Source organism: Juglans microcarpa x Juglans regia, chromosome 2D (genome assembly GCF_004785595.1).
Source record: "Juglans microcarpa x Juglans regia isolate MS1-56 chromosome 2D, Jm3101_v1.0, whole genome shotgun sequence".
Lineage (NCBI taxonomy): Eukaryota > Viridiplantae > Streptophyta > Magnoliopsida > Fagales > Juglandaceae > Juglans > Juglans microcarpa x Juglans regia.
The window spans coordinates 30,926,389-30,940,492 of NC_054596.1; the positions used below are offsets into that span (position 1 = coordinate 30,926,389).

General features: G+C 35.6%; 2 protein-coding genes across 2 annotated transcripts; one reads left to right on the forward strand and one right to left on the reverse strand.

Moving 5' to 3' along the window:
- Nucleotides 1-233: 233 nt before the first annotated feature.
- On the reverse strand, nt 234-2,119 carry LOC121249433. Its single transcript, XM_041148145.1, has 5 exons — nt 1,738-2,119; nt 1,462-1,596; nt 1,131-1,362; nt 576-636; nt 234-506 (listed from the first exon to the last, which is right to left on the reverse strand). The coding sequence occupies exons 1-5, from the start codon at nt 2,117-2,119 to the stop codon at nt 234-236; spliced, it is 1,083 nt and encodes a 360-aa protein (XP_041004079.1).
- A 10,447-nt stretch (nt 2,120-12,566) lies between these two features.
- Nucleotides 12,567-13,422, forward strand: LOC121250537 (secreted RxLR effector protein 161-like). The gene has a single exon (XM_041149666.1). It carries the CDS (start codon nt 12,616-12,618, stop codon nt 13,330-13,332), a length of 717 nt encoding a protein of 238 aa, XP_041005600.1. The 5' UTR covers nt 12,567-12,615; the 3' UTR covers nt 13,333-13,422.
- The last annotated feature ends 682 nt before the right edge of the window (nt 13,423-14,104 follow it).

Below are 14,104 nucleotides of genomic sequence, written 5' to 3' on the forward strand. Positions count from 1 at the left end.
TTCCTCTCGGACCATGTGCACCACATGATACACAATGGGATCATCTTCCACACTGCTGCCACTTGGGGACAGCCTTGAAGCTCCTTCCATCATGCCAATAAATCCACCACCCGCAGAGGCATTATCCAAGTAATATCCATTTTTCGAAAGATTTTATTCCATAACCCCCTCATGACCTCACAATGCAAAACTAAGTGATCTATAGATTCTCCCTGTTTTTTGCACAAATAGCACTAATCCATCACTATGATTCCCCTCTTTCTTAGATTGCCCGTAGTCAAGATCTTCCCAAGAGTGGTAGTCCATATGAAGAAAGCTACCTTAGTAGGCACCCGTGATCTCCAAATCCTCTTCCATGGAAATGATACATGACCTTGGGTTGACAACATCTTGTAGTAGTTCCTGACTGTAAATTTTTTACTACCATTAGCCTTCCATTGCAACCTATCCTCTTGAGCCGTAATATTTCCCATAGAATAGAGCAACCTAAAAAAATCAGATACAACCTGCAGTTCCCAATCATGAATATTTCTATTAAAAAGAATATTCCACTTGTAAAATCCATGGGAGAATACCCTCATATCTGCAACAGAGGCCTCTCTGTTAGCTGCAATACTATAGAGTGCTGGAAATCCCCTGTACAAAGCACACTCTCCACACCAAATATCATGCCAAAATCTGATTCTAGAACCATCTCCCACCACACATCGTATGTGACTTTTGAAGCCCTGCCAACCTTTCCTAATAAATTTGCATAGGCCCACTCCATGTCTCCCTCTTACTTCCTTAGAGCACCATCCTCCCCACTCTGTATAGAATCAATAATCTCCTTCCATAGTGTGTTCGCCTCTAAGTGGTACCTCCATAACCATTTGCCCAATAAAACTTTATTGAACGTTCAAAAATTGCAAATCCCCAAACCTCCATTCGGAATAGGAGAACAAACCTTGTTCCAATTAACTAAATGGAATTTGGTTTCCTCCCCCATTCCCCCCCGTAAAAAAGATCGGGATAATCTCTCAATTCTAGTCACCACTCCTGCAGGTAAAGGAAAGAGTGAAATGAAAAAAGTGAGGAGATTGGTTAATGAACTCTTAATTAAAGTAAGTCGACCCCCTTTTGATAGATACATCCGTTTCCACCCAGCAAGCTTCCTCTCTACTTTCTCCACCACCCCATCCCAAATGGCTCGAGCCTTAAAATTGGCCCCCAGTGGAAGACCCAAATAATTCATAGGCAAGTTGTTAATATTAGGCACCGCACCCTCCACAACGATCTCGAATTTACCAAGATTAACCTTAAGCCCCGACAGTACTTCAAAGCATAACAAGAGAGCTCGCAAAGATTGAATCTGACCAGTATCTGCATCACAAAATAAGAGTGTATCATCTGCAAATAAAAGATGAGAAAGTGAAGTAGTACCCTTTTTGCCATTACCCACAAAAAAACTGGATAAAAAACCTCCACCAACAGTGACCTTCACCAACCTCCCCAGTGCCTCCATAACAATGACAAACAAGAGAGGAGACAAGGAATCCCCCTGCCTCAAACCACATGAGCTGTTAAAGAACCCAGCAGGAGTACCATTAACTAATACTGAAAAACGAACAGTAGATATACAACAATGGATCCAAGAAATCTATTTGTCACCAAAACCACACCTACCTAGCAAGTAATGAAGAAAATCCCAATTCACATGGTCATAAGCCTTTTCCATGTCAAGCTTGCAAAGAATACTCGGGACGCCTTCCCGCAACCTATGATCCAAACACTCATTGGCAATAAGTACCAAATCCAAAATCTGTCTCCCCCTAATGAAGGCATTTTGAGGCTTAGAAATAATATGTTCCATCACTAAGCTAAGCCTATTTGCCAGGACCTTGGAGATAATTTTATAAACTCCACTCACCAGGCCTATGGGGCGAAAATCTTCAACTACCTTAGCCCCATGTTTCTTTGGAATAAGAGTAATGAACTTCGCATTTAGGCTTTTCTCAAATTTATGGAAAGAGTGGAATTCTGCAAAAACCTGCATAATATCACATTTTACTACATCCCAACAAGCCTGGAAGAAACCCATCGAGCAACCATCTGGGCCCGGTGCCTTGTCCTTCGCCATGTTACTAATAACCTTACACACCTCATCTTCTCAAATGCCATTTCCAACCCACTAGTACTTTGTGAATCAATAGCCTCGAATGATAAGCCATCAATTTTTTGCCTCAAGCATACCAGTTCCGAAAGTAGGTTCTCAAAATGTTGAACAACATGATTTTCCAAATCAACAGAGGATGAAAGCACTTGGGTACCTGAGTGGAGTGACTCAATAGTGTTACTGCGTCGATGTGAATTCGCCACTTTATGGAAGAATTTCGTACATTTATCACCCTCTTTTAGCCAAAGGGCCCTGGATTTTTGTCGCTACAAAATCTCTTCCATCAATAGCACCTTTCTCCAAGTCAATTACAACCTCTCTTTTTCTAACAAGGGCCTCCTCTGAGAGGTCTCCTGTCAATTCCCAGGTCTCTAAATCTTGTAGTTCCTCTATTAGAGTATTCTTTTGATTGTCAATGCTACCATACACCTCCTAATTCCACTTCTATAGATCTTGCTTCAAAGCTTTGAGCTTACAAGCCAGAATGAAACTGGGGTTGCCTGTAAACATATAACAGGACCACCAAGAAGGCACCTTCTCTACAAAGCCCTCCGCCGCTATCCACATATTTTCAAACTTGAATGGTCTGCGTCTACCAATAATACCTCCACAGTCCAAGACATTAGGAAAATAGTCGGAGCACACACGGGGCAACTATTTCAAAGAAAGATCAAGAAAGTATGCCTCCCATGACGGGGAGACAAGTAACCTATCCAATCTCGACCATCCCCGCCCATTAGACCATGTGAACTCACCCTCAAGAAGAGGGAGATCCATAAGATCTAAATCAAATACAAACCAAACTCTGAGAACTCCTCCATAGCTGCCGAGTGGCGATGAGTCCCCGAACGCTCGTTGGGAAAGCGAACAATATTAAAATCTCCCCCCATGCACCATGACACCTCCCACAAATAAATAAGACCCCCCAACTCCTCCCATAGTCGCCTACTCTCATTATCCAAATTTGGACCATAAGGAATAAAAAAACTAAAGAAAAAATGTTAAATGATTAACGGAGAACAAATATTATTTTAAATGCAATTAAAGTGAAGCAAAGTGACTAATGAAAAAAGTACTCAAATTTGACAAACAATAAAGCGTCGGGAATTCCTTGCACAAATCTGGTATTTTAATTATTATTAATTCATTGAATAACTCAATTTCCAACATTCTCAATCGGAAGGTATAGATTTATAAATCAAAATTAAACCAATGTAACCCTTTGAAAAATCATTCACCACTTTTAAAATATGTAAATTATTATCACTATTGAGAAAATCTAACGACGACAATATACTCAGGGAGTAATATTGCAGTAAAGAATTAAATCAATAAAGAAAAATAATTGATCCAAACATAATCAAAGAGTCAATCCATTCAATAGAAAAAGCATGACTGAATCTATAAACAGAATAAATTCAATGATTATTCAGAGAAGAAAACATCAAAAATGAATTGAGAATGATAAAACATAAGAGTTTTAGTAATTAAAAATCAAACATATAAATTAAAAATACCATCTAATGTGCAATTTCATCCCTAACCCTACTTGAGAATTTAGTTACCCATCAATATAATGGACAACAAAAATCTCAAGAGAAAAATAAAGCAAACGGCAGCCATGGAAATTAATTTCGTCTCCCCCATCAGAACTGAGCCGTCACTCCTCTATCCACCCCCAATTTTGTGCTAATGATGTGCTTATATAGGGTAGGAAAGAAACCCTAATGTCTTCATGATTCTAGCATAAAAAATAATCTAAATTTTAGGACTCATCTTGGAAGCCACGTACGCACTTCAGAAGTTTGAATTTAGAAATCTTTATTAGAGAAAAATTTGTAGCCCTTTAAGATATCTTTCCAACGCATCAAGAATCGCATCATTCTGATATGTGAGTGGAAAGTTATGATCACTAGCGAATTTCGGACTGACTTTTTATCTTGATCCGAATTACTCTTAAACCCCATCATTATCCTTATTTGAAGAGTCCTATACTCATTGAAAGTTCTTAGGTTGTTCTAACGTCTTTTCCACTTGAAAGTCTTTTGAATTTGACTGGGTTTGGACTTACTCTTTTATAGACTCTGAAATTAAACATAAAAATCTACTCAGAAGTATCCTAAAGTAAATAGAAACTCAATTCAAGAATACACATTAATTTCTATGATTTCTATTCACATTTTAACATTTTAGTCCAATAATAGGGTATTTAGAGTGCACTTTCGTACGCTTATCAAGATCGATTAGGTTTTAGTCTGTCAGCATAGTTGGAGCCCTACCCATTATGGTGACAAAGTTTCCTTTTTATTTATTTAAGACACTTAGGAGTATAAGTTTTCAAAATTAATTGTATCATTAGTCTTGAACGATTTTACATTACAATAATACGTTTCCCATTTTTTGGATGAATAGTAATGGGGAGTGCCTTTTTATTTAATCGAGGCACTTAGAAGTCGAATTTTTCAAAATGAGTTGCACCACTAGACTCGTATGATTATTTATAATTTTATGATGCAATAATATTTTTCACAATTTTTTGGGTAAATAGTAACACCCAAGATAGTGCCACGTGGCACCCAGTTTAAACGATTGTCAAATCGCAATGTAGATTGTTCTAATCCACTCATAATCACTAGGATTACTTTTGAAATGGATACTTGGCACATTCCTAGCCAATTTTTGAAATAGTAATAGGACACTTGTAATGAGTACATTGATTTGTGATGGAATAAAGAGCAAATCAAGCCAAGTGATCATACCACCTATAAAAATACTATTCCAACTAATCAAAACACGTTTTGATCAACACAAAGAAGGTTTCAACCCTAGTGAGACCTCAAACCATTGTATTTCAATCAAAACTCTAAACCTATGGTGATGGCCAAAACCCTAAACTTGGTTTCAAACCCTATAGTGTCCATTTTGATTAAGTGTTTAATTACTTGGATTAATCACTTCTAAAAGTTATTAATCACTTAATTTTTCCCTCATACACCCTTAATCACTCTCTTACATCTTGGTAATCACATTGGACCAAAATTACCAAGAAAATAAAGGCTCTAGAGTTGGTATTATATTTTGATGAAACTTTTATCATAAGATGCTAGATTTAATGCTTACATCAAGTTAGAACTTGGATATGAGGTATATGATTATATTGCTTGAATATTTATTTCATGAAAATCAAGGATCTATTGATTTTGTTTTAAGTCAAAGCATGATATACATGGTTTTGATATTTTAGTGCAAGCCAATTATGTTGGTTGTATTTTTATGATTTTGGTTATTTAATCAAGCATGTTATCAATTAAGTTTGAATGATAAACATGTTAGGAGTATGATTATGGACTTTTTGAGTCATTGTAATTGATTTGAAATGCATTATACCAAGAACATCAAAAGTTGGTCCTTTTGTTACCTAAACTTGGTTTTTGGCATTCTTGTTAATATAATGAGTTTAGACTTTTATGGAATAATTATGTTGATGTCTTAGCATGATTGTAAAACCTAGGATGTGATTTTTTAGTGTTATAAAAATCTGTTGAAGCATGTTAGTTTGATGATTTGTCAAATTGTAACGAAAATCAGTTTTTAACTTATAATGTGAATCAGCCAAGTAATGTTTCTCCTAGATGTGTTGTGTTTAAAATTTTTCTAATTGGATGTTTGGTCTTAGAACAAAATTTATATGAGGAATCTAAATTTTGGTAAGTTTTGGAGTTTGTAACACCCTAATGGAAGGCCCTAACCACATGGCTTATACTCCAAAAGGACTAATTAATGAAACAATTGGAGCTCCATTGGAACCTTATAAAAATCAAGAACTTCTCCTTCACAAGCAATGTGGGATATACACCACCTACCATTATCTTTATCATATAGGGTATCACAGAGTTAGTATGCAAAATCCTTATTTTAGGGATATCTTTGTAATTTTTCAAAAGTATAGGGGTAACTTTGCAATTTTAGTCATAAGACAGTAATTTTTATGTTTCTAAGTATTTACTGAGATATTCTAACCTTTAGAAATATTTCATTTCAATTCATATATTTCCAGGCTATGTTTTACTTTACGCAACAATTATGTAAGTTAGTCTCAAGTGACTCAAAATAATTATGTATGTATGGTGGTAAGATCCATGCAAGTTATGTATGTGTTTACTTTAATTTTATTAAATAGAGTTATGCTATGTCATAACACGTTTTTATGTATATCAAGTATGAATATATGTCATAATTCACGATCATTATGTCAAGAAGTATATAATTATTAGTAAGTTAGCCTTTAACTTACTCTCGAGATATTTATGTGTATATGGTGGTAAGATACATGCAAGTTATGTTCATGTTTCTTTTAAGTTATTAAATTGAATTGTGTTATGCCAAGCCCTATCATTATTACAGTTTATGCTTATCTGTTACAAGCTCATCTGTTATATTTCATGAATGTCTTACCATCTGTTACATATCATAAATGTCATGTCATCTGTTACACACCATTATTACATGTCATGAGTCATATGAGTCTAACATGAAGTATTTTCTCAATCATTCATGCATAGGATGCTCGTGGCGTAATCATTCTGATTGTTAGAAGATTTCCATTAAAAAATAATAGAAGGTACTCATGACGTAATCATTCTAATAGTCAGAGTATTTCCATTAAAATTATTACAATGTACTCAAAACGTAATCATTCTAATTGTCCAAATATTTCTAATTGAATACGTTGGGTGGAATCATTCTAATTGTTCAAATATTCCTAACAAAACAATTGGCAAAATCATTTTGATTGTTAGGATATTATAATCATGTATATGTTAACAAGTTTTTAAGTTCATGTTCACGTTCATGTCAAGTTATATCAAGTTCAGTTCATTTCAAGCTCATGTTATGCCCATGTGTAGTCACATTATTTCTCAATTTAAGTATATGTCATGCTATTTGCCAAATCAAGTCACGCATGTTCAAGTTCATGTCATGATGCATACACATCATTTTACTATCATGTATGCATATGTATACTATTGGTGGATTAGTAGCTTAGTTGTTAAGATTTGTAAACAACTCTCACTTGGTAGTCCCAACTATCATTCCCTCCGAAATGGTAGAAGATGTATCAGGAAGTCATAGAAGAGAAAATAATCGCCTAGAAGATGTCGAGTAAAGCCAAGGAAGCACGTCGGGGAGATTGAGAGTTGATACTCTGGTTTTTGAGACATCATTTTGGATATTATAGTGGAGCTGCGTAAGTGGGTCAGTGATCTAATTCAGTAGTTTATATTTGATGTCTATATTTATGGAGCATCGATACTCCATAATACCTTTTGTGATATAGACTTGTTGGACAAGTATTATAACATTTTGGAGATGTGTTTACTATGGAAATATGAATCATATTTATATTTTGGGATATAATATTTCTAATACATTGTGTATTGCACGAAGAAAAAAAATTATCCACTGTGCATATTGCATACTTCTATATATATACTAGGTGCACTGCATCTTTAACTGTCATGAACGGAGATATGTAACCTTGTGTTATATATCCCGACGCTTCAAGCTCTATCAAATCTCAAGCAGGGTTGTAGGCATCACATAGTTAAACCAAAAAAAGAAATATCCAACCTCTAATCAGAAAAATAACATTGCCCCATATTATGAATTCCCAAGTTGTATCAGTGCACCCTCATCACATAACAAAAAATTCTGATAATCAATTATCATCTTTCAAGATCTTGAGTTCACCCAACCATGCCTCCAATAAACCCACTCAAATAATATATCCCAGTAGCCACCAAAATGGAGTATCTCGTTGTCTCTCAAAATTCAAAAAGTCCAAAAAGTTATGTTTACCACAATTACTGAGCTCCTTGAGTCTCCCTCCGAGACACTCCCTGGGATTGTTGCTACAACATCGAGTACGTCATGAATTTATCGAACACAACTTTTTTTTTTAAAATTTTCCAAACATTTGCTTTTAGTTCCTCAAGCTAGTTCTTATAATACTGCGCATTCTTTGACAATACACCTACATTTTCACCACTTGGTGTTGTATATGTTGATTCGGCCATCACCATCTCCCCCAAACCCCTTGCATATCTCAGTCTTCTGTTGAGAACCTCCCTTAAGATGACCATCGTTGCCTCCTTAGTTCGAGCTTCCGGTTCCATTATATTTAGCTTCTCCACCGCTTGGTTCTTCCATATTAATCAAAAATTCAATTTCCTTTTTCGATTGCAAAAGCATGGATACATAGATAACCATGACTCAATTAATTTCAACAAAAATAATGTACAATTTCTTTCAGTGTTTAACGTTACTCACATAGAGATCTTCAGTCAGGTGTATCACAAACTTTCCCTTCTTCCTCAACCATTGGGACTCTTGAAAAAAATTTACCAGATTTGTTACACCCACCCACTGCAACATCCAATAACAAAAATCACTTATAAGACCAGCTATAGCGGTTTCATAATTTGTACCAACCCCAAGTTATTATGATATTTTCATTACTTAAATAGAATAAGCACATAATTATTACCTTATCTTCCAGTAATCAAATTTGACGAAGGGTATCTTTCATTGATCAACAACAAGGGTTTAGACAAGCTTGTGTGAAAACATTAATCACAACTCATCTAAGTCATATAAACTAAATAAATTAACAATAATGAAGCCAAATGAAAGTTGCAACCGAGCCGAAATTCAAACATGTCAATTCACGGAACCGAGACCATGCATCCTTAATCGCCAAACAAAAGGAGAGAATAGAAGTCGATTGCATGGGCCTACTCGTACCGATATCTCTACGCTTGTGATAAACAATCCTCCTCCTAATCATTGAGAACATACCATCTTTGTGATTGTTCTTCTTAAAGTAAAATCATGGAAGGATTCAATGAATTGATTGAAAACATGTAAATAAATTGGGAAGGGTCGAAGACTCTCGAACCCCCACAGTGAGACTGAGGTTAAGTTTCAATTTGGAGAGTGTAAAAGGGACTTCTAATTGCGACAAAATTAATCGTTGCAAAATCAATATGTTTCATCGTAACTAGGTGTACATAATGTTGCGCAGCTTGGAATTGCAACTTACTGTGAGGAAATCACTTAAGCTTTTTGTGTTGATCATAAAACGCCACAACAAGCCTATATGGTTGCCACAAAAAAAAATTTAAAATAGTATAATCACCAAATCACACCATTAGCGATGGAATGTTGCGACAAGGTTAAGTTGGACGCAAAAAATGAGTATTGTCGTTGATTTCTCTGGGGATGAAAAAAAGTTGGTCGCAAATATCCAATATTCTTGCAGTGCTAGCTGGTGCTTGTGTTTAAAAATCATTGTATAATTATATTGTAAATTAATGTGTTCATGAAAACTCACGTGTGTAATGGTAGTTTTGTAACTTTGTATTGTGAAGATTTGTTGTATATATTTGATGGTTCTTAGTTTTATCTTTAGTACAGTCATTGTAGTTAGTTAAAGTGCTTCCATTGCATCATCAGTGAATACATAAAAAAATATATCTCATTTTTTATAATCTTTTTAAATGACACGACATGACTATAATTACGTGTTATTAGTTCGATGCCTTAATGACCCGGTAAGAATAAAAAATGGGAAGGTATGGGGTGTCACAATATGTTAAGGGTATAAACAATTAAAGATGGTATCTAAGAGTATAAAAATTTTTGGAAATGCTATCTTAACTAATTCCAAGAAATACTAAGGTGCCATATAGATAGTAAGTTGAGATGAGATGGAAATTAAAAGTTAAATAAAAATATTGTTAAAATATTATTTTTTAATATTATTATTATTTTTGGATTTAAAAATGTTGAATTATTTATTATATTTTGTGTGAGAATTTGAGAAAGTTGTAATGATGAAATGAGATTAAATGAAACATTCTCACTATCCAAACGAGACTTTAGATTTCCATACATACATATATACAAAATAAGCTATAAACAAAATATATTCATTGTAATTAAAGATGGATGCACAGAGGTCCATTCTTAAATATCAAAACTCAAGTGTTCATTATAACCGTATCATATCAACATAAGACTTATAAGTCTAGCCAATAATTCTTTTGTGCAAAAAATTGAAACCATAAGGTGATATTTCTTAGAAAAATACATGGAATTAATTCCAAGTCAGATATAGCATAAGGGATGTGCGACCAAATATACTAAGGTTTTATGCATATATATGACTTGTTCCTTAATTCATTTTAGTTGCAACAATTACATTAAAATAACTGCCATTAAATGTGCCAAAAATATATAACAATCACATAATACAAACTTAATCCAACATAATCTTATTAGTAATAGATACATACATCTTGCACTCTTTTATCTCAATCTATAGTGATAAAATATTTACAATGCATTATTGATGAACTAAAATATTTACATTACAGACCAAATTCTTACAACTCTACACTTTTAAGACTCTATAATTCATTTTTCATAGTAATTAGGGTTGCAAATTAACAGAGTCGAGTTGAATCCAAACAAGGGTGCTCGAGTTTGATTAGTATATTTACTTGCTCGAACTCAACTTGCTAAACCTGATTTCCTTGCATGACACTTTATTATTTGTTACCATGAGGCATCCATTTAAACCTTGGGGATTAAGCATGTACGTAGGCTGTTGATTTCACAAAAGAGGGAAGAAAGTATAACCACCAGATATACCCATAGTAACAAAAGGTGAGTATGGAACTGAAGGAGCAAATATTATTTCAGTCCAATGCGTAACATATTGAAACATTTTATACATAGAAGCAGTTTGGTTTCGGGAGTTGATATTATTTCAGTCCAATGCGTAAGATACTGAAACATTTGATACGTATAAGCAGTTTGGTTTTGGGAGTTGTCATTTTTGGGACATTAAAATCTTTCTGAAACTACAAACACTTCCAAACCAGAATTTACATGCAAACAGAGAGGTGAGCTCCATACCGAGAGAGAAGTGAACCTGCGACGGCACAGGGAGTTGGGTTGAGATCGACGTTGGTAAGTGCGATGGCAGAGCAGGTGCTTAGAGAGAGAGAGAGAGAGAGAGAGAAAGTGCTTAGAGAGAGAGAACAGAGAGCATCGTGAGAGAAGGTTAGGCATGGCCTTACCGAGAGGAGAACGACGACCGAGCAATGCGGGTTGCAGTCCAACCACGGAGTCTTGCTTTCCAGTGTCCTTTGTGTTAAATATCAACCCAAGTGTGAATAGTAGCCCATCAAAAGTCTTGAATAGTTGCTCCAAATATCAAGCTTGTCACTAAATATCAAGTTTGTCTCCAAAATATCAAACTTATCTCCTATAGTCCTTTTAATTGTCTGTTTGTCTCTTGAGGCTTCTCTTGTAAAAGGAGATCATTTGGAATGAAATAGTGTGTGTGGAAAATATATAGAAGAGACCATTTGTAGAGATAGAGATAATCTTGTTAGAGTTTGTATATTTTGTACAAATATTTTGAAATTTACTGTTTCCACTACAGTGGACGTAGGCAAATTGCCGAACCACTTATATATTGTCTCTATCTTGTGTTTGAGTGTGTTTCTGGGTGGTTTTGGTACAACAATTGGTATCAAAGCTTCAGTTTTGCGCTATCCAAAAATTTCAAGTTGATCCAAATCAACTTTTGTCCCACCAGGAGGTTCGTCTCGACAAGAGGAACTTGTCGAGATCATGGGCAACTTGAGGTTGATAGTCCAGTCACGATATCTCCAAGCCAACTTGAATCAATTGCAACAAACAAGCCGAGAAGAGAGATACGTTTACTGGCACGTTATGTAGACTTTGTGACATATGCACTTCCAGTTGAAGGAGATCAGATCCCAACCACTTACAAAGAAGCCATACAGTCTAGTGAACAGACTAAATGGAAAAGTGCAATGAGTGAGGAGATGTAGTCTCTTCATAAGAACCAGACATGGGAGCTTGTGCCACTTTCAAATGGAAAGAAGTCAATTGGTTGTAAGTGGGTTTTCAATCAGAAAGATGATCAAGCTGCTAAAAGTGGGGTGCGATTCAAAGCTAGATTGGTAGCCATGGGCTACACTCAAATAGATGGAATTGACTATAGCGAGGTATTCTCTCATGTTGTAAAACATTCATCCATTCGGATTTTGCTAGTTTTGGTTGCACAATATGACCTTGAGTTAGCATAGCTTGACGTGAAGACAGCTTTCTTACATGGTGATCTGGAGGAGGAGATTTATATGTCTCAACCTAAAGGTTTTAAAGAAGCTAGTAAAGAAAAATTGGTTTGCAATCTGAAAAAATCTCTATATGGTTTGAAGCAGTCACCTCGGCAGTGGTACAAACGTTTCTACCGCTTCATTATTGACTTGAAATACACTCGTTGCCAATACGATCACTGTGTGCATTTCGAACAACTTGCAGATGGATCTTTCATATATTTGCTTTTATATGTAGATGACATGTTGATTGCATATAAAAGCAAGGTGGAGATAGATCGATTGAAAACTCAACTGAGTCAAGAGTTTGAAATGAAAGATCTAGGAGAAGCACAAAGAATATTAGGGATGGAGATTAACAAAGATAAGGTGAAAAACACAGTTCACCTCACTCAGAAGCAGTATCTGGAGAGAGTACTACAACGTTTCAACATGAACTCAAAGACGAAACAGGTAAGCACTCCAATTGTCCCATATTTCAAACTCAGTGCATTGCAGTCTCCTAAAAGTGATGAAGAGCGGGACTATATGAAAAATGTCCCGTATGCAAGTGTTGTAGGAAGCTTGATGTATGTCATAGTGTGTACACAACCTGATATCTCCCAAGCCATCAGTTTAGTCAGCCGATATATACATAATCCTGGAAAGACACATTGGCATGCGGCTAAATGGATTCTACGGTACATTCTAGGGACCGTAGATCTTGGTTTGAAGTTCGAGAAGAGTGAAGATAGTCTAGTCACTGGATATGTTGACTTAGACTATGCTGGTGATCTTGACAAACGACGATCGACAACTGGATATGTGTTCACTATGGCTGGAGGACCGGTTAGTTGGCGATCTATTTTGCAATCTACAATTGCACTATCCTCAACGGAGGCTAAATACATGGCTGTGACAAAAGTCATGAAAGAAGCCATTTGGTTACAGGGATTGGTAACAGATTTGGGCTTTAAATAGCAAGAGGTTACCGTTTACTGTGACAGTCAGAGTGCAATTCATCTGACCAAGAATCAAGTATATCATTCTCGAACAAAGCATATAGATGTTCGTTTTCACTTCATACTTGAGATATTAGATGAAGGGGACATTCTACTTCAGAAGATTGACACTGAAGACAATCTAGCATATATGTTGATGAAAGTCGTCACAGGGATCAAATTCCAAGACTGTTTGGAATTGATCAATATCTCACACTGCTGAGCACCTTCGGATGCGTTGGTGCCTTAGAGCACATTTGATAGCGAAAATCTCTCATGGCAGATATAATGAGTATTTCAATAAGGGGGTGAAATTATTTGAAAGAAGCAACAGTTTGCAGCAATTTAATATGGCACACATGGGTGGAGGAGGTGATTGTTAAACATCAACCCAAGATTGTTAAATATCAATCCAAGTGTGAACAGTAGCCCCTCAAAAGTCTTGAATAGTTGCTCCAAATATCAAACTTGTCTCTAAATATCAAGCTTGTCTCCAAAATATCAAGCTTTTCTCCTACATCCCATTTAATTGTCTGTTTGTCTCCTGAGGCTTCTCCTATAAAAGGAGATCATTTGTAAACGAAATAGTGTGTGTGGGAAATACATAAAAGAGGCCATTTGTAGAGATAGAGATAATCTTGTTAGAGTTTGTATATTTTGTACAAACACTTTGAAATCTATTGTTTCTGCTACAGTGGACGTATGCAAATTACCGAACCACTTACATATTGTCTCTATCTTGTGTTTGAGTG